This window comes from Myotis yumanensis, unplaced genomic scaffold (genome assembly GCF_028538775.1).
Source record: "Myotis yumanensis isolate MYYU_CA2020_CCGP unplaced genomic scaffold, mMyoYum1.0.hap1 SCAF_14, whole genome shotgun sequence".
NCBI lineage: Eukaryota > Metazoa > Chordata > Mammalia > Chiroptera > Vespertilionidae > Myotis > Myotis yumanensis.
The window spans coordinates 34,247,043-34,268,718 of record NW_027223765.1 but is presented as its reverse complement, the minus strand read 5'-3'; the positions used below and the strand labels follow the sequence as shown (position 1 = coordinate 34,268,718).

At 43.9% G+C, this 21,676-nt stretch overlaps 1 protein-coding gene across 2 annotated transcripts in view; it reads left to right on the top strand.

Annotated features, from left to right (window-relative positions):
• SYN2 (synapsin II) overlaps window positions 1–18,044 on the top strand; it is a 153,095-nt gene extending 135,051 nt beyond the window's left edge. For both annotated transcript variants that reach the window (XM_070433616.1, XM_070433617.1), the window contains exons 11-13: window positions 9,499–9,559; window positions 13,777–14,026; window positions 17,151–18,044. In XM_070433616.1, the coding sequence (XP_070289717.1) occupies window positions 9,499–9,559; window positions 13,777–14,026; window positions 17,151–17,286 (447 nt within the window). In that variant the 3' untranslated portion in view covers window positions 17,287–18,044. The remainder of the gene's footprint in view (window positions 1–9,498; window positions 9,560–13,776; window positions 14,027–17,150) is intronic.
• The last annotated feature ends 3,632 nt before the right edge of the window (window positions 18,045–21,676 follow it).

Here is a 21,676-nt window from a genome sequence, read left to right as displayed (position 1 = left end):
ATCCCAGAAAGATCCCTGAAAACATGCTGTTCCCCTTGCTCTGACTGAACCTACAACCTTCTGACCACATTCCTTCCTGCTGCCTCATTCCCCCTAGGGTCCTAGACCGGGAGAGTGGGGCCTGGGGGAGCTGATCAGAATAGTTCTGTGGTGTGGCCAGCAAGGAGCTTGGCCTGGCCTCTTTCCTGGGGCCAGACCCTGAGACCCTTTCCTAATTTCCTGTCTCAGATATGCTGAGCAAGGCCTTCCTCCTTGGTGGGGGCAGCTGGACCCAGGCCAACAACTCTCAAGAGTTGAGTCACATAATGTCTTTCCTTCCTCAGCTTTCCATCCTGCTGGGACCTCAGATAGTAGCTCCTGTCTCCCAGCTTGTCTGCTGAAAGCCACAGGATGACAAATTAAAGGTGTCTTTGACAAAAACCCACAAATCTTCATCATGGGCTTAGTTTCTCTATCAGACCAGTAATTTACTTTCCAATAACTTCAAGAGCAAATATTTACTGTTTCTGAAATGACTTTTCTCTATTTTCAGAGACCTTGCTGCTGTTATAGATGAGCAAGGCATGTGGTCAGTGATATGCAGAGAGCATGGTATAGCTTAGCCCAGAATCTCCTACACACTCAACTACTATGCACCAGGTGACAGGAAGCCACCCAACAATATCTTCTCCATTGATGCATGAAATCCTACCACTAGAGATCCTTTCCTTTGGGCTGATATTATTATTTAAATAATAGTGATGATGCCAACTTATATAATTACTTTGCTAGCACTTTACAGTTTATAAAGTACAGCCATTATTTTGAGTCACACAACCCTAGGTAAGAAGGTTTGGGCTATTTCTGTCTCTTTCATATCAGCAAAGAGAATGCAAATGATTTGTCCAAGGTCATACAGCTTTTAACAAGAGAGCTAATATTCTGGTCCCTAGCCCTATAATATCATGCACTGTTCCCTTTTGATGCTCCTACTAGAGTACAGGGGATGGTAAGAATGGATAGAGCTGGGCCTTTTGACCCTTGACCCTATATAATGGAAAACCTTGCTCTCCTCCCAACCTGAAGGAGTCTCTGAACTTCACCAACTCTTATCTTCTCCTTGACTTCTCTCATCACTAAAACCCAGTGGATGCAGCACAGCAGGATACTAGCTCAATCAGCTTTGATGGAGTGCAGCTGCACATTCTCCTTGCCAAACCACTCAAAGCCTGTGCCTGCAGGACATGTCTGCTCAGGCCCAGTAGCCGTGGGGTCTTTCTGGGCCCAAGCCTCTGCAGCTATGAAGGGCTTGTCCCATTTCTGACACCTAAAGAACTGAAAAATTCATGAAAGAATTAATGGATTAATGGAAGCCTAGAGCCAGAAGAGTCTGTAGAAGTCATCTGCTTGCAACTACATAGCACCTCTGACCAGAGGTTGTCCAGACCCTGCTTAATACCTCTAGTCCCAGGAGACTCACTACTACCCAAGCTTGCCCTTGACCCTGTTCAGAGCTTGTACATTTGACTAACTTAGTCCTCAGTGTATTCATAGTTATCTCATTTAATCTTTACAATCAGCCCATTTGGGAAACTGAGACTCAGAGATTAAGTAACGTCAAATTCACATCAGGAAAGATGTCATTTCCACACTTCTCACCATCCTATCTGCTCCATGTACCCATTTTATTCCACCTGAGTCCCCCTTAAAAGAGATACCCAGAACTGGTTGCAGTGTCTTGTGAAGTTTATCAGCCTAAAGAGCAGTGGACTTGTGATCTCCCCTTTTTGAGACACTGATGAACCACCAGCTGCATCATATTTTTGGAAGCACTATTACAAACCAACACCCTCTGAGCTTGTTGTTAGTCTCTAAGCCCAGGGCTATTGAGGGGTTTTCTTTATGCTGCTAAAAGGCCATTTATTCCCCCTTCTCTTGTGGTGCGTCTGGGCACAAGCGTTGGACTTCACATTCTTACCTGTTTAAGCAAACCCAACTTCCTGAGGGAAACTGCAGCTCAGCCTGGCCATGAGTTCCTGCTGTGGGCTGGCTACAGGCCAGACTTTGGCAGTGACGCCAGAGTGGCCAGACTTCTCTGGAATCTGGCATCCCATGAGGCTCTTGGTGACTGGAGACAGATCTCATGGTAGCCAATCCCCACAGGGAATAGGCCCTCAGCTCCAGCAGATGGAAGGCTTGTGGGTGGAGGCAGAGAGTCTCAGCCTGGCATGGGACAGTCCTAGGGGACTCTCCTCCCGCCTCCTGTTGCCCCTGGGAAGTCCTCAGTCCATAACCTCGGTGGAGCTGAGGACAGAACTCCCAAGGCGCCAGACAAGGGTGGCCAAGGCACATTCCCAGGCTCCAGCCCAAAAGGCTACCTCTGGGAGCTCTTCCCCTTAAGCTTTGGGAAGGGAAATTTGGGTTCAGTTCATCTTTGAGTATCTTATTTGTATACTTCTGTGGCTGAGGAGAGCTGGGGCCAGCCTTCATGGTATGATTACTCCTGTCAGTTCATCCTGTAAAAGTCTGGAGTTCTCCCATTAGAGTTTTATATATAGGATTTTAAAGGTTCTCCTGGAATCATAGAGTCTCAGGATTGGAAGAAACTGTGGTGTTCATCTAATCTGTCTCATAATGAAGGAATGTTATCTGCAACATCTTTGTCAGGCAATTCTCTAGTTTCTACATGAAGATGCCCACTTCCCAAAACAGCCACTTGCACTGTTTTTACTGTAGAAAGTTCTTCCAATAAGTGAAAGTCTACTCTTCTGGAATTTCTGCCCATTGGCCCTGGTTCTGCCCTTGTGCTCTATGGTCCTCCATAGAGGAGAAACATATGCAGGAGGACATCTTAAAATGGTCTTGTCCAATGTCCACAGTAATTCACTGGCAGTCACAGCAGTGAAGCCTTGGGGGAGGAGCTGGCAAGAGTCAGTCTAGTGGCTCCACAAAGTATATGAATTTTGCTGTTTTTCATCTGAATATCTCTCTCGGGCATCGAGGCCATGACACTGATGGCTTGTCAGGGAGCCCAGGGGAGGTTTGTAACATTACAACAGAACAAAGTTCTCTGAAGCCCTGGAATGGGAGCACACTGCAGGAAGTATTCCATCATGGGAGTGAGACCTAGGAAACAATGGAACTTCTGAGGAAAAGGCCTCTTAATATTACCATTCCAGCATCTGTTGTATTTTATTTAGCACCTACTGGGGCCAGGTGCTTATAAGTATCTAGATAGATAGATAGATAGATAGATAATCAATCTCACTTTATATCACAAAAACCTTTTGAAGAAAGGCAGGTGCAGAGGAGCAAAATAACTTTCCCAAGGTCACAAAGTTAGTAAGTAGCAGGTTTAGATTAACCCAAGGTCTTCCTAACTGAAAAGCCTAATTCCTCAGTCACTCTGCTACTCAATTTTAAAGTAGACCTAGATGGCTCTGTGTGTGTGTGTGTGTGTGTGTGTGTGTGGGTGTTGGGGCTGGGATTAATACCCAGCCCCATCTGAGCAAGTCAGGAACCCAGGTAAAAAGCAACCCTGGTATCCTGTGCTCCCATTTCCAAACACTATATCCTAGTCCCAGACTTCTCATCCAGTTGGCAGCCAGGTTAAGAGAAGGAAGAGATCTTAATAGGAAAGAACTGTTGAGCCTTATGTGTCCTAAACTTGGCTGGTTAAACAGTCTTGATGGAAGCAATTACTGCTGCTTTGAGACTTGTTTGGACTTTACCTTCTGTGCCTGATATATAGGCACCTGTAGCAGGCCTCAAGTTTAATTCCCTAACCAGAGCATTTTCAGAGCTGCTCACCAGTGTTGATACCAAATAAAATATGGCTTAACAACTAGGGTTTACCAACATTTTTATCTTAAAAGACTTATATTCTGCTCCATTTTGGGTTTTCATTGTAGTTGTTGTTGCATGTTCATTTACTTAACAAGGTTTTTACTAAGGACCTCTTATATGCTCGGCCCTGTGCTTAATGATGTTGGTAAAATTACAATAGTCTTGAATATTCAAAAATATTCCCAATTCTATTTTTTAAAATATATTTTTATGGATTTTAGAGAGAGAGGAAGAGAGACAGAGAAATGGAAACATTGGTGAGAGAGAAACGTCATCAACATCAGTCGGCTGCTTCCTGCATGCCCCCTCCTGGGGATCGAGCCCACAACCCTGGACATGTGCCTTGACCCAGAATCGAATTGGCAATTTCCTGGTACATGGGTCAAAGCTCAATCACTGAGCCACACTGGCCAGGCTCCCAATTCTATTTGAGCTTTTAAAAAATCCTCAAGCCGAAACCGGTTTGGCTCAGTGGATGGAACGTCGGCCTGCGGACTGAAGGGTCCTGGGTTCGATTCCGGTCAGGGGTGTGTGCCTGGGTTGCGGGCACATCCCCAGTGGGAGATGTGCGGGAGGCAGCTGATCGATGTTTTCTCTCATCAATGTTTCTGGCTCTCTGTCTCTCTCCCTTCCTCTCTGTAAAAAATCAATAATAAAAAAAAAATCCTCACTTGAGGATGTATTTATTGGTTTGAGAGAGAGAGGGGGGAAGGGAGAGAGTGAGAGAAAGTGAGAAAGAGAGAGGGGCAAACATCAATGTGAGAGAGAAACATCAGTTGGTTGCCTCCTATATGCATCCTGACTGGGGATCAAACCTGCAATCTAGGTATATGCCCTGACTAGGAATTGAGCCCGCAAATCAACCTTTTGGTGTGCAGGATGGCATTCCAACCAATTGAGCCATCCGGTCAGGGCTTTTTTTTTTTTTTTTTTTTTTTTTTTTTTAAATCCTCACCTGAGGATATGTTTTTTTAGAGAGAGGAAAGGATGGGGAGGGGGAGAGAGAAACATCGATGTGAAAGAGAAACATCGATTGGTTACCTCCTGTACGTACCTGACCCAGGATCGAACCTGTGAGCTTTCAGTATACAGGGACAACGCTCCAACAAACTGAGCCACACCAGCTATGGTGCAGCCAGAGCTCTTTTTTTTTTTTTTTTTTTAATCTATTTTTATTGATTTCAGAGAGGAAAAAAGAGGGAGGGAGATAGAAACATCAATGATGAGAGAGAATCATCGATCGGCTGCCTCCTGCACGCCCCCTATTGGGGATCGAGCCCGAAACCCGGGCATGTGCCCTGACTAAGAATTATTTTTTATTTTATTTTATTTTATTTATTTATTTTTAAATCTTTATTGTTCAGATTACATTTGTTCCTCTTTTTTCCCCCCCCATAACTCCCCTCCTCCCAGTTCCCGCCCCACCCTCCACCCTCACTCCCCACCCACTGTCCTCATCCATAGGTGCACGCTTTTTGTCCAGTCTCTTCCCGCATCTCCCATTCCCCTTTCCCCCCCAAGAATAGTCTGTCCATTCCCTTTCTATGTCCCTGATTCATTATAATCACCATTTCATTCTGTACATCAGATTATTTATTCACTTGATTCTTAGATTCACTTGTTGATAGATGCATGTTTGTTGTTCACTATTTGTATCTTTACCTTTTTCTTCTTCTTCCTCTTCTTAAAGGATACCTTTCAGCATTTCATATAATACTGGTTTAGTGGTGATGAACTCCTTTAGCTTTTCCTTATCTGTGAAGCTCTTTATCTGACCTTCAATTCTGAATGATAGCTTTGCTGGATAAAGTAATCTTGGTTGTAGGCTCTTGGTATTCAGCACTTTGAATATTTCTTGCCACTCCCTTCTGGCCTGCAAAGTTTCTGTTGAGAAATCAGCTGACAGTCGTATGGGTATTCCCTTGTAGGTAACTGAGTTTCTTTCTCTTGCTGCTTTTAAGAGTCTCTCTTTGTCTTTTGCTCTTGGCATTTTAATGATGATGTGTCTTGGTGTGGTCCTCTTTGGATTCCTTTTGTTTGGGGTTCTCTGCGCTTCCTGGACCTGTAAGTCTATTTCTTTCACCAGGTGGGGGAAGTTTTCTGTCATTATTTCTTCAAATAGGTTTTCAATATCTTGCTCTCTCTCATCTTCTGGTACCCCTATAATTCTGATGTTGGTACGTTTGAAGCTGTCCCAGAGGCTCCTTACACTATCTTCGTATTTTTGGGTTCTTTTTTCATTTTGCTTTTCTGGTTGGGTGTTTCTCGCTTCTTCGCATTTCAAATCTTTGACTTGATTCTTGCCCTCCTCTGGTCTGCTGTTGGGAGTCTGTATAATATTCTTTATTTCAGTCAGTGTATGCTTACTTTCTAGATGGTCCTTTATCACACCATCGAGGGTCTCATTAGATTTCCTTTACATCTCATCAAGTTTATCGACAGACTCTAGAAGCCTCTTGAGAGACCTCAAAAGTGTGGTTCTGAACTCAATATCCTCCCTTGATAGTTTTGTCCTGTTTCTTTTTCTCCGCATTTTTTACGCTTTCTTGGTACACTCCCTAGTAATCTTTGTGCGCAGTCTTGTTGTAGTTAAGCCCTGATTGTTGTAGTTAATACTAGAGGGATTTGACCACCAGGCTGACCAGCTGTGAGAATCAGCTGTGTGGAAAACTTCTGTCCTCTGGGGAGGTGCTAATCTAGCCTTTGCCTGAGGCGATCCAGCAAATGGCTCTGCGCAGGGCTTGGGCGGGGCGGGATCAACAGGGCGGGTGGAGGGAGCAGTTATGGCTGCTCTCAGTCCCATTCCCAGCGACTCTGCTTCTCAGAACCCTGGCCGCCACTGCAAACCTCGGAGAGAAGGCTGCCCTCAGCTTCCAACTGATGCCGGACAATCCCGCTTCTCCTGTCTGAGTCTGAGTCTGAGTCTGAGTCCCTAGAGACTCGCCCGGATCTGGAGCCCAGAGTCTGAGACTCCCTCCTGATTGAAAACGACAACCGCGCCTCAGCCACCAGCCCGCTTTGCGCGCGCACCTCGGTACCTTTATATTTTCCACACTGCGCCTCCTCTGAGCTTCGGTATGCTGTTCTCTTTCCTTCTAGTTGAAGAGTCTCTCCTCAGCCAGCTTTCCTGTGGTTCTGGGTGATGTCTGTTCCGTCTTTTAGTTGTATTTTTGAAGTGGTTGTTTGTGGCAGCAGTCTCCGGTGTTTACCTATGCCACCATCTTGGTTATCCTGACTGCCAGAGCTCTTTTAACTTTTTAATAAAGAACTCCCATATCAGGCCATATATCCCAATTTTTCTTTGGGGGAAAAAAGGGACACTGCATTTGTTAGGAATTCATGAGAAGATGAAGACACATAGTCCATGTTACCTAGCATATATATATATATATATATATAGTGTTAATTATAAATCCCTCAAGGATTTGGCAGTTTTCTTAGAAGCATCATCCCAGCCTTCAGGATAACAAGATAGCACTGCAAATGTCCCTTTCAGTAGTATAAGTCTCCTAAATGCTATTATAGGATTTCAGAGAGGAGATGTCAATCGAAAAGAGGCAGTCAGAAGGGGAGATTTCATGGATAGGGTAGAACTTGACTTAGACATCCATGCACTATGAAGTGGCCTAGACTAGAGAATAAACAGTGAGGGGTCAGGCCTGGTGGGAACTGGTGTGTTTAGGACATGAGGGAGAGAGAAGGCTAGCAGGGTCAATTCCAACCATGCTGATGAAAGTTCCTGATGTCAGCCTGAAGAGTGTGAATATTATTCTGTAAGCAATGAAAAGAAAAGGTGAGCATCGGACTGTCGGGGCTCACAGTCCAGTTGCATTAGCCACCACTGTATCACCCTGGACAAATTACCTGACTTAGATGTGCCTCAGTTTCCTTATCTAAAATTAGGGATGTTGATAATAGCATCCATATTACAGAGCTATAGTGAAGTTTAAGGTAAATGCTGTATAAAAGTGTACATGTTACCTAGCATATATATATATATATATATATATATATATATATATATATATTGTTAATTATAAATTATTTAGAGTGTTAGAGTTAGGGAAGGAGTTTAGAAGGATAAGTAGCCATGGAGAAAATAGATTGGAGAGGGAAGAGACTAAGAATGAGGAGACTATTTTGGTAGTCTAAGCAAGACATGATATCGGCCTGATCAGGGTTGGCCAAGAGAAGATGGTGAATTTTGGATGCCATGAGGGAAACATGATGGGTCTTAATGGCTGACTGGAGGCAGTGGTTCTCTAGCTAGCTTATTGGGTGTGGGTATTTCAGTGCCTGGGCTCAGACCAAGCCTTGCAGATCTCATGAGAGTGCTTGGAAGAAAGGGAAAGAAGTGTTGATATTCTTGCTGTGATCTTTGAGAAACTGGGGATTATAGGTATAAGGGGTGCCCTCTGATGTGTTGGCACTAAGGACATCTCAAAGGCTCCCTACCTCCTTCTATCTGAAATTCTTAGTACAACAGTTTTAGGCATTGCTGTTATTAAAAGACCATGATACTAGAAAGGGTAACACTTCTGCTCTCCTGGCAATAGAGCTGAAAATGGGCTTCAATAGGCAGAAGAGAAGATAGATGGTCAGAATTGGAGCCCCATGGGAAATGGGGAACAAGAGGAGAAACAGTTTTAATGTGGGAGTAGGGCTGGGGGGCATGTCACAAGGGGAGAGGAGCACTAAAAGAGGAAGTGGGAGAGTGCTGAAGACATACTCAGCCCATTTCACAGCCTTGCCTCAGAAGCTCCCTCTCTGACATCACCATCGGCATACTTGGCATCCCTCCGGCTTTATAGAGCATTTCCCCTATGCTGAATTCAAGCTCCAAATGCTCACCGCTTTCATACAAGTGTTAGACAGACTGAAGTCACATGCATCTTTGATCCTGTTAGGACATAATCAGAATCACAGCTGGAGGAGAGGAAGCATGGGAGTGGAGCCATGTTGTTGGGTAAAATGTAATGATGCTGTTTGAGAGGAAAACAGCTTGGCCTTGAGCACTTTTACAAACATGAACATCATACTCCTTCCCTTTGGGTAAGAAAGGTTCTGGAAAGCAAACAACTGTCCCCTCCTTCAAGTCCCTCCTGTGGGAGTTGTAGCCAGCCCAAAGAGTGGCTCTGACCCCTGAGTCTGCTCCAGAGCTGATCCCACCCTGGAGGTAACTCCTCATGAGAAGAGAGCCAAATGAGGCTGTTCACCTGGTCCGGGCTCCTCCCTGCTCCCCCCACCCCACCACCACTACCACTTCTTCAGTCCCTGGAGTCGCTGAAAGCACAGCCTGCTCTTTGGAGTTTGGTGTTGATCCTTCCCTTTTCTTCAGGAAAGGCCTGTGAGTATGAGGGGAAGCTGGACATCAGGCAGATCACATAGAAGAAATCAAATGCTGATGGAAGACTCAAAGCTTCTTATAAATCTAAAAAGGGGTGAAATGAAAAAGGGGTGGATACACTGTGTATCAGAGTAGTTCTAAGCCCCAGACTGTCTACACCTGTGTGCCAGCAACAGCCTAGAGGCTGAAAATTATTTCTGAAACAGCAGAAGCCTCTGGACCAGATCCCACAGATCCCACTGAAGTCATACTACAAAGCCACAGGGCTTCTCTTTGGAATCTGCTTAGAGTTTTCTTTTTATCTCTTTTACATTTTTGTCTTCCAGAGTGGAACACTTAAGGATCCGGACTCGAGCAAGACCCCACCTCAGCGGCCAGCCCCCCAAGGTTGTTTACAGTATATTCTCGACTGTAATGGCATTGCAGTAGGGCCAAAGCAAGTCCAAGCTTCTTAAAGTGATTGGTAGTTAATTTTTCAAAGCAGAAATTTTAAGCCAAAAACAAATAAGGAAAGAAAGGAAAGTGGGGAGGGAAGCAACTCACCCTCCCATTGGTGCCGTTTCTGCGTTCTTTCAATGCTGACTGGACTGTGTTTTTCCTATGCAGTGTCAGCTCCTCTGTCTGGTTGTTTACCTGTCCCTATTCGTGCTTGTAATGCTCACTTATGTTTCTCTGTATAACTTGTGATTCCAGGGCTGTTTGTAAACAGTGTACAAAAGAATCGTGCCTCTCCCAAGTCCAGTGTGACTCTACCTTCTGGGTGGTTTGATATATTTTTTAAAGTATTACATAATGTGGGGTGAAGTAGGACTAGGGGATGGACAGGAGAGAAACAAAGACCACAAAAAATAAAACCCAACTCCACTCCTTTTCCCCTTCCCCTTTAACACACCCTTCCCCCCTGGTCCAGGCTCAAATTAAACCACCCCCACCCCTTGCTTACCTCCATGAATGTGCTTGGGATCTTCAATGAACTGTGCTTTGCTTTCTTTCTGCATGACTAGATAGAAGTTTAAGAGATTTCCAAGGTCTAATTTCCATAGCTTCATCCGTTGAATCTGAAGCCATCCACATTTTTCTCCATTTGCTAAAATTTGGTGCAGTTTGAGTATATGTGAATATGCTGGCTGTGCCTGTAGAGTTCTTGTGTTTTCAGTGATGACATGAAACATAAAGAAGAAGCTATTCTAAGAATGTGTTTTGTATTTTACATCTCAGTGTACCCTTTGTTTTTATTATTAAATAATTAGCTCTGAGATTAGAAAAAAAATGGGGCCGCCGATGTGCAATATCCAGGTGAACTTGTGAGTATTTTCTGTGTTGATCTCAGTCCCCCCAAGTTGTTTCTTCTTTGTTGCTGTTTCTGAATTGGCCATGTGTGTGCTTTTGTGGAACTGAGGCTGTTTTGTATTCCCAAAGCTTGACCTATAGAATGCAGGGAGCTACTGAAAGTCTGGGAAGGATTCGGGCCATTCTGCTCTTGGCCTCTCCTGAGGCATCATAACACGAGACCAAATTTAAAATGTCCCATTTCACTTGAGTCGGTACACTGCCTACAGAACTCTGAGGTGGACTCCTGCTTTAGTTTTCTGCTGTTATGAGAGCCCTCTGGAGTCTAAAGTATAAAGAGCTTTATCTTTCTAGGGAAAAACTGTCTCAGATGTTACCTTGTGTGTGTTTGGGGCCAAGGCTGCATAGCTGTGGCTCTTGAAGAACCCTCACTGGTTCTCTTTCCTCCAATACTCAGCTCCTGGGCAGAGATGAGGCAGTTAATTAAAGCAGGCCTTGGGTTCAATGCCTCATCTTGCCATCTCCTGGCCAGGCTCGGAACGGGCACCAAGTGGCCTCCTCTAGCATCATGGTTCATGGAAGTTCATGCCAGCAGTTTGCCTTTCAGAAGAAGTGCTTCTGGCTCTACTTTTACATTCCCTTTCACTCCTATACTGATATGTCACTGTTCTGGATTACCAGGTCTGAGGAACAACTAGTGTTGGCAGTATGTAACATGATTTACGTGTCAAGGGGCACTGCTCTGGTTTCTCCTTGGGTTGCTGGCAAATTCAGAGGCTACAGGGAAATACACTGAGTGTGAATGTTCTTGTCTCTGATCCCTTCTTTAGATGATGATGGTAATCAATCTGTTGTAAATATATACATATATGCATTTACACTCTTTCAGGTGAGTTGCCTAAGAATCAGGCCCTTCAATACCTCCCAATCTGATCAAATGATAGAAAGGAATAAAGCAACATTTCCCCGAATGGAAGAATTTATTTATTTATTTATTGTTTTTGTCCAGTGGTGAGCTGATGGTGGTGTTGCTTCTCTGCATGTTCTCAGTGTGAACATCCAGGTGCTTTTCATGTGACATTTGTGAACCACAAACACAAAGTTGCTATTTGAATTCAGTCAGGTTCCAGGGTGGGATCAGCCAAGGTCTCTCAGGTGGGAGAGAAAACTGCCAAACACAAGTAGACAGCTTAACCTGACTGTCATGTAACCTCAGGCAGCATGCTAAGGGACAACTCTATGGCCTGGGGGACATATGCATCGCAGTATAGGATTGCCATTCAGGTGTTTTGTACCCATTTCTTTTCTGATGTTGTCCCTTTTTTTTTGTACTGACCCAGTGTGAGAACCTCAGCTAATGCTGGAAGTGTGATTGAAGTACCTCTCTTTTGTGACTCTCTTGTACAGCTTAATGTGCAATAAAGGAAAAGTTATATCTGTCTTCAGTGTTAAGTTGTAAAGTTTCTGGCTATTCAAGCATCTCTGTACAGGTGGGAAAGCTTTAAGATTTCTGGTACAAGATGCTGAGCTATCAACGTGAAATATTTTATAAGAAGATGTTAATACAAATAATACCAAACTTTTAAAAGGCAAAAACTGGTTAATATGAAATAATCTGCTAACCCAGTGGTTCTCAACCTTCTGGCCCTTTAAATACAGTTCCTCATGTTGTGACCCAACCATAAAATTATTTTTGTTGCTACTTCATAACTGTAATGTTGCTACTGTTATGAATCGTAATGTAAATATCTGATATGCAGGATGGTCTTAGGCGACCCCTGTGAAAGGGTCGTTCGAATGCCAAAGGGGTCGCGACCCACAGGTTGAGAACCGCTGTGCTAACCTGTCATCTTTGCTAGTTATCTAATTTGAACCTGGGAATTCTTAAAGATGAAAATTTCCATTTTTTCATTCATTTATATATTTATGTGTAACTAACCCTAGTATTAATTGTTAATTGATGATAAAGTAGATAATTGATAATTGATGATAAATGAGCCGACAGTCATGGGTGCACAATGGTATAAACATAGAATTTTACCTCTTCAGAGGGTACAGGTGTTCTGGTGTTTCTAGAAAACTAAGTTACAACACAACTTTTAGCTGCCATTGAGTTTCTATAAACCACTCCTTCCAGTAGGCCCATGGATGTGGACACTGAGATTTCGACTGAGAAATTGGGTCTCTAGGCCAATTATGCATCATTCCACTAGTCTATATGTGCTGATGGGGACATCTTTTGACTCCTGACTATAGTAACCACCCTCAGCAAAATCAGAGCCATTGGTACCACACTTACTGTCTATCAATCTCCAGAGGAAGGATGACTTTTTTCTTTCCAGACCACAGATGGTTTTCTGTCTCATTCTGGGAGAAGGGAATCCTGGTCCTCTTTGAGGGGGTGGAGGTGGGGGAGTCTTCTTTACCAGGTGGTGCCCACATCATCTCCATGGGAAAATGGGGCTTGGATTTCTGTAGAATTTTACCATACTCACCTGAAAAGGACTGGAGCCCCTGCGGATGGTAATAAAAAAGCAAAAGAGTTACTGGAAACAAAAGATTTATCTTAGTCATGGGCATGAGCTAATACTAAAATGAAGCCCTGGTGGGGTGGGGGTGGGAATCAGACACGTATAGACTCAGAGCAGGACAAAGGCTAGCTCCATAAAACAATGTAAGTCAGTGATTATCAATGATCATAAAGCACAGAATACTTTTTGAAGAACTTTCTCACCTATTACCATCTTTAAAACACTACCATCTTAAAAGAAAACTACAAGTAGGCCTTATTTTTTTTAAACAGTTTTATGTTTAGAAACACAGAGGCCCAGAGGAGTTTCCTGACTTGCTCAAGGAGTCACTGATAGACTGTGTCTTGGGTTTTCTGATTCCCAGACCACTGCTCTTTCCACTGCCCTGTACTGTGTCTGCTGTGTGGAACTTGAGACCTCCTACTAGGGGCAGGTTGGCCTGTACCTGAGGATCCTTTGGGGAAGAGGGGTGGGGTCCCTCTGGTCTGCGGGGTCTTCTGTAGAGAGCTCACCTCTAATTGAAGCCGCTCATCCCATGGTTTCTTCCCTGTCCCCCGACTTCTGCTGTGACTGAGGTGCTGTGTCTCTGAGGAAAAGCTAGTAGTGGCAATGTATGAGGGTAACCAGGGACTCCCTCTGGAGTCCTTCAGAGCCTCGGGTGGCTTCTTGTAATGGAGCTTATCCTTTCAGTAATTAACTAACCACACCCTTTGAGACATAGATTTTAACAAGAAAACCCTTTGATATGGTTAAATTATGAAGTTTTTCTTGTACTGAACCTAGGGGGCCCTGGGCAACCCCAAGGAATGCAACCCCCAGGCAAGGTGCTGCCTCCACGCCGACTCCCCCGTGGACCATCAGTGCCACCTTCCTCCTCTTCCTCCTCCTCCTCTTCTTCCTCCTTCTCGGCTCCTCAGCTGCCGGGCGGCCCCACCACCCACGGAGATGCACCCTCCAGCAGCAGCTCCCTGGCAGAGGCCCAGCCACCCCCGGCTGCTCCACCACAGAAGCCCCAGCCTCACCCACAGCTCAAGTAAGAGACAACTCAGCAGCTGCTTCCCCTCCCCTCTTCCTGCCCTTCCTCACAGACCTTGGGCTCCAGAGGTGCTAGAAAGCACCTTCAGTCAGGCCTCTTCCTCCTCCACAGATATTTTTGTGGGGTTTTTTGGGGGTTTTGGTTTTGGGTTGTTTTATTTTTTGGTTTTTGGTTGTGTGTGGGTTTTTTGTTGTTGTTGGGGGCCTATTTAGGGTTGATTGGGGAGGATAGGAAAGAGGGAAGTGAAAGTCTAAAGTCTAGCTAGAAGCTCAAACCCTCCCCTTTCTTCCTGGGGAGTGACAATAAGGCAGAGATACTACCCCTTCTATTCTTGTACTAGCTTAGGGTTTTTGTTTTTTTGATCCTGTCTCCTACTCTTTTTCCCATTTCTTCTCCTTCTCCTCTCTCTCTCTCTCTCTCTCTCTCTCTCTCTCTCTCTCTCTCTCTCCCTCTCTCTCTCTCTCTTCCTCTCACTCTCTCTCTCTCAATTTAAAAAAAAATCCTCTTTGCTGCCTTTGACTCACAATTTACGGTATATAATTAGCAAGGCTGCCCAGAAGGAAAAGAGAGAATTAGTTAAATCCATTTCAACTTTTTACTCTCAGCTTTCTCAGAGAGAGGTCAGTTTCTGGTGTGGTCATCTGAGAAGGGCTCAGATAGAGACCCTGAGCAACTGCATCCTCTGGGGTTCCCTCATTCCCAGGAGAAACACTAGAAGCCCCCATTATACTGCCCTGCTTCAGGGAGGAACTGAGGACCCCTAGGAAGTAGTACGGCTGTACTTGAGAAGAACAGCACCAGCATGTGGGTGGTGGTCAGTTCCACCTTCTCCACCAGAACCAGAGATACCTCTCTTCAATTTCCCCAAACAGTACTCTGCATCACTATCAGCACAGACAGCTGCAGCCTTGGGGGAATGGTATAGACCAGTGATGGCGAACCTTTTGAGCTCAGCGTGTCAGCATTTTGAAAAACCCTAACTTAACTCTGGTGCCATGTCACATATAGAAATTTTTTGATATTTGCAACCATAGTAAAACAAAGACATATTTTTTGATATTTTTAATATATATTTAAATGCCATTTAACAAAGAAAAATCAACCAAAAAAATGAGTTTGCGTGTCACCTCTGACACACGTGTGATAGGTTCGCCATCACTGGTATAGACCCATCTGTGCTTCTCATAGTAAAATAATGAGAATCTTTAGGGAGGGAGAATAGGGGGCCATAGAATTTTGGAGTTCAAATGAGGCACTTTTAGAGATTGTCTAGCCATTGCATAAATGAGAAAACAGCTCAGAGAGATTCGATTAATGTTCATTTTTAAAGCCACTCTGCTCATTAGCAGCATAGCCAGGATTAGGACTCAAGGGCTCCAGATGACCACTTTCTCTGGGTTTTCCTACATGACAGGAGGAGCATCACCCACTCCAGCTCCCCAGCTCTGGCCAGTGACACATTTCTTATCTCACATGTCCCATAACCTCCCTTCAACCCAGTTTTTTTTTTCTGTATGCTGACTTTTTAATCTCTCCTACCTTCCAATTTTGGCCCCAGTTTGAGGGCAGATTTTTGGGTTGTCACTGCTTACATTGTTGAATAAAGTCAGCCTCTGATGAGGAAGGCCGATACCCAGTCCCTTAGCCTGTGTGTGCAGAGGAGTCCCCCTCCCAGAGGCCAGCATGTGTGGCTCATCTTTAGTCTAATGAAAGGCAGGGCATCTGTTCACAGTCACTGCAGGAAGCGAGAAACTGCTCATACTTCTGTAGAATGAAGTTTCTGGGGCTACACCCTGAATTTAGGGGAGGGCTAGGAGTTTTAAGGCACCAGGAAAAAAGTTCTGGAGACAGAAACTGGCAGGAAAGGGACATAGTAGAAATCAAGAAGGAGAGAAAACGGACCACTGGAGACACTAGACCTGTATCTTCTTCCGAAGTTCTGGGCTTAGCCTTTCCTCGACCTTCTTGTATTGAGTTTTTCTCTCTGAATTGCTAATCTCTCAAGGGATAAATCAGTCCCTAAAATGTGTGTGATTTTTTTTTTATTAGAAAACTGCCTAACAACCTTGTGTCAGCCTGATAAGTAGAGTTGTCCCTCAATGTCCATGGGAGATTGGTTCCAGGGCCCCTTGCAGACACCAAAATTTGAGGATGCTCAAGTTCCTTATATAAAATTGTGTAGTATTTGCATATAACCTACAGCCGGGTATGCTTTCACATCTTCATTCACATGGCTTCAGCGTAGTGCTTGGCTTATGGCAAATTCAAGTTTGCTTTTAAGAATTAGCTGGGATTTATTTTTCAAATATGTTTGATCCATAGTTGGTTACATCTGTGAATGTGAAGGGCTGACTGTGTCTCTTGCCCCTGGACACCCGGAGCCCCACAGACCTTATATTAGGAGTCCTCTGAGGAAGGCTGCAAAGAGTGATTACATCCACTTTAATGCTCAAGGTAAATTGAGCACTAGAGTTTGTGCCAAGCCAAAAGGTTCTTTTGGAATGAAAGAAAAAAGCAGAATATAAAAAGCTCTAAAAAGGCCTAGAGATTATTTTACCAAACAAGTACAGACCACAAATAAAAACCAAATACCAGAAAGGCAATAGCTTGCCTGAGGTCAAGAGTAAGTGAGTGGCAGAATCAAGACTGACTCAGATGTTCTGATGCTGACTCCACTACTTGACAGTTCATGGAAAAGAGAGTGCAAGAGTCCATGGGCCCCTAGTTGCTACATTTCATCAGAGGGGAAGATTAGTACTTACCAAGTTGAGGCCTCGGAAATTTAGTCTGCTGACCCTTTAGCATTAAATAAAAGAAACATCCTTTGAGTCACCCCTTCTTCCTCTTTTCCTTCTCTCTCTTTTTTCTCTTCTTCCTTTTTTCCCTCCTTCCTCTCTCCCTCACTGCTCCCATCCTTTCCTGTTTTAGCAGCAGTGAAGGTGAAGAAAATAGCACAGGAGCCTCCCAGGATCCTGGTAGCACAATCCCTGCTGGCTTGCTATCACCTAGGTCTCCCTTGGGTGGGAGTGGGGGTTCCAGTTGTGTATCCTCATGTGATCGTCCTTTCCTACCTTGCTGAGAACACCACCCTCTCACATTCTCTCTGGTTTTTATCTTCAAGCAAGTCGCAGTCCCTGACAAATGCCTTCAGCTTCTCTGAGTCCTCCTTCTTCCGGTCTTCAGCCAATGAGGATGAAGCCAAAGCAGAGACCATCAGGAGCTTGAGGAAGTCCTTTGCCAGCCTCTTTTCAGATTAGCTCTTCAGACACACGTGGGCACCTGGCCTAACCGGGAAAGGCATCTGAGACATTTGCCAACAACAGTCAGCCACGTTTGGTAGTGATGTCCCATGACCTTGACTTGTGTGGCCCCTTCCTCTGCTCCGTTGTGCTAAGTGATGTGCAGCTCAGAAAGGATCCTGTGAAGGTCTCAGGGCAGGTGCCTAATCAGCGAAGGGCACCTGACATCAGAGAGAATAGAGCTGCTTTTCTGTAGTTGTGAGAACATTCTCTGAGGTCATCGTTTGGTGTGAGTTTAGTGGCCTTATTGTGACAGCGCCATCATGTCTTATTCTTCCTTGTGAAATCAGGATTCCCTTCATTGAGGACTCCTGGTAGCTTAACCTAACTCAGATGCAGTGCTAAGCATGCCCCCCTTCCTTTAGTCAGTGCTGACTATGTGGGGAATATATACTTAACCCAAAATATTCTTGGTGTTAGGAACTTACCTGGATCCCTTGTCAGACACACCTGATTAGCTGTTGAAAACACACCTGCCCAGCACATGAGATTCCTTGACTGCTGTCATAGTGAAGCACCTTTAGTCTACTGATACTGGAGAGAACAAGGATCTGCAGTTCTCTCCTTTCCCTCTCTGGAGTGCAGTTCTTTTGTGTGTGCTGCAGTGATCTTGAGCTCCGAAGCTGCACTGTGGAGAATGCATGACACTGTAACAGCAGTATACCAAGTTTTGTGTTCATCTCAAAATAAATGTTAAGACATTTGGTGTAATAAAAGTAGCAGCATTAACCAGCATTTGATTCAGCCATGAGGTCTCCCCTAAGCTACCCTTTTGACTGAGTGTATGTGAGGTGTGTGTGCGTGTTTGGGAGTGCAGGGAAGGGAAAAGTCTAGGAGGGTGAAGCTGTTTGTGTTATTATGTGTGAATGTGCTTCTGCGTGAATGTGATTGTGAGTGTATGACTACTTCCAAGTGGATGAGAGTATGGCTGTCCTTTAGACACCACTTATGCTGGGCTTCCTGACACCTCTCCAGTGATTACATTTCCTCCAGGACATCTGTACTTCCTTCAGTAACTCAGCATTTCTACCAATTTTACTAAATATCGAGACTTTCTAATAAGCATAGCACCATTGCCCCCATAGCAGTCAAGTTAGACCCACTTGTCTGGTGTATCAAGCTTCTCAGCTGAAGCCCACATGGTGGTACCAATGAGGCTGGACTGACCTGCCTGGTGAAGGGGATCCCACAAGCCCCAGGCATCCTGAAGAGGCCTGTGATGGAGGATGGTCTCTGGGGTTTTCACTCCAGCTTCTCATGTCTCTGGTACTCAGGAGTATGTTCTCCCAAATCAAAAATGCTGTGAGGATAAGTACCACATCTGCACCGATAAAAAGAAATCAGTATATTGACATTTTATCAAAATAATTTCCTATGCGTGATACCCATTCTACTAACTCAACCAAACACTCATCCAAATGCCACTATCTTGCTAACTCACCTTATAATGCCACTATCTTGCTAACTTCTCCTTAAAGTAGATGCTGAGAGGTCAGAGAATGGATTTCTCTGGTGCCAGGGTCTCCTTTCTAACTTAGCCATGCTGTCAGAGTTCAAGGTTCTAGATCTGTACCTTCTTCTTACACTTAAAAGGCAGGAAGTAGAACCTCTCATTAAATGACATCTCTGGGAATGGCAGCTCTCCTCCAACACAACACATATAACTAGGGAACAAAATACAAACCAAACAAAAGGGTGGTGGTGGGGGTGAGGGGGTTAAGGAATATCTATGCTCAAGGGAATTGATCTTTATAGTTTCTTCTATTTCCAACCAAGAGTCTAGCACTTGTAGTCACTTCTATCCCCCTGATTCCAAATATGTCTTAAGAGAATTCATTTAGTTAAAAAGCATTTACTGAGCATTTAATATAAGTATAAACATTGTGATGAATTCAAGGAAATATTTACTAACATTTCCATAGTGCCCCTAAGTTCCAGGCAGAATTCTAAGCACTTAACATTTATCAAATCATTTATTCCTTATAACAAACAAGGTACTTTTATTATTTTACAAATGAGAAAATGGAGGCACATCAATTTAATAACTTGCTCAAATTCACCCAACTGGTTTGTGGTGGAGCAGGAATTTGAACCCAAGCAGTGTAGCAATGGAACTCATGGCCTAGACTACTTTGCTATATTTCTTTTACTTAATCTAGCAGAGGGAGCAAGATGTAATTGTGTTAAATTGTACATAACGTGGCAACAAAATAAGAGATGTACACAAAACTTTTTCACACTTATACCCACTTCCTTCACCTATCCCTTGACCTCAGGGAAAGAAAGGATGGGGGAAGGTCAGAGTGCTTGTTACCAGTGTTGACCCCTTATCCTAGAACCATGAGTAACATACACTGTGTATCTTATTGTGATCAAATATAATTCTGGTTCTTGAAAAATTACTCATTCTTCCACATTTAATGTCAGACCAAAAACCACAAGTGGCTTATTTAGAAAATGAGTCAACCCTGGAACTGCTGGGGTGACAAAAAGGGGAGGGATTTACCATAGATCATGCAGCACCCTAGTCCAAAGGACACATGGATTCTATCCAACCCTTAGTAATGGGGTGGGGCCAGAGGTGGGGGGAGTTCCATTCAGAAACAGCCCTCTTGGTACATAATAAAGATGGCCTCAGAGATTGGGAAATTTGCCACTCACAACAATCAACAAATATTTGATGAATACCATGATAACTGATCTAAAGCGGGGATCTCCAAGGGTTGATGACCGTCCATTATAGATCTTGAAACCTTAATCTATAGGTCAATTGTGACTACTGTGCAATCATTTCTACAATTGGTGGGGATTCCTTACCCACATCTTCATCCCAGATTAATAGAGAGAACACTTCATCCCTGCCCTTATGAAACTCTCCATCTCCCTGGATCAAGATGAATTAGTTGCGCTTTTGGCTTAGTGGATAGAGCACTGGCCCACAGACAGAAGGGTCATAGGTTCAATTCTGATCAAGGGCATGTACCTGGGTTGCAGGCTTGATCCCCAGCCCCAGTTGAGTTGCTGTCTTTCTCTGTCTCTCCCTGTCCTTTCCACTCTCTCTAAAAATCAATGGAACAATACCTTGGGTGAGGATTAACAACAACAAAAGATTAATTCTGCTCATCATTTATTTGTTCACAACTCTTCATTGTGTTCTTACTAGGCTCGATAAGTTCTGTGGGAAAAATATGAAAATGAGTTAAGCAAGGATTCTGCCCTCACAGAATTTTACAGCCCAGTAAAAGGGAAGCATATAAACAAATATTAAAAAGCAAGTGGTAAGCACCATAAGACAAATGCAGTCAAAATGTTATTTTGAAAAAAAAATAAGGTTGATAAGTATTGGTGAGGATATGGGAAATGGAACTCTTACACATTGCAAATGGGAACATAATGTTGGTACTACCACTTCAGGGAACAATTTGGTAATATCCAATGCACAAACCCTATGGCTCAGCAATTTCATTTCTAGACATTCACTCTAGAGAATCTCTTGCACATGTACTCAAGGAGGCAAGGAAAAGAATTAGTCTCAGCATCATTGGTGAAAAATGGAAACAAACAACTGTCTCTCATGGGGGGGATTACAACATAAATTGGTTTATTCATAAATTGGTTATATAGGGGTTAAATAAACAAAAATATTTGAGGAATTCAGAAAAGATATGGAAGGAGAATGAAAAATATGAGCCAAATAAGTGTAAAATGGCCACCATCAGGTACATGTTGTTGGTGTCAAGCTGGGGTGGTCAGAGAAGATGCCACCCTAGAGGTGAGCTGTGAGCAACCCACAGGATAGGGAGGCATGCCAGCTAGGGAGAATGGGATGAGTGCACAAAATTCAGTCACTACATTTTTCAGTTCAAAGTTTCATCTACTTTTATCCTCTTATTTTACAGATGTAAAAACCAAGGCCCAGGTAACTTAAGGAACTTGTCATGTCATGAAGAAAGTTAGTAATAGAAGCAAGTGAGTCTCAATCCTAGATGGGCCATTCGGGGCACTGTCCCTTGTGAGGTAAATGAATGGGTTTATTTCCAGAAGCCCTCCAGGGAGGGAGAGGCTAACAAGAGTGTTTCACAGAGGCCGGGGAAGAAATGGGAAGAGACAGTATTGGGCAGTGGAAGGAGTCTAGTCCCTGAAATCAAATTTGAGTTTAAATCCTGGCTTTGCTAATTATTAGCTAATTGACTTTAATTATAGGTCATTTAGCTTTTCTGAGTCTTGATTTTCTCATCTATAAATGAGAACAATACTATCTTTCTGAGGAGGTTTTCTAAAGATTTTAGTGAGTTAATTTATCTCAAGTCTGGTGCTAACAGTGTTTGGCATGTGAGAGGATCATAAG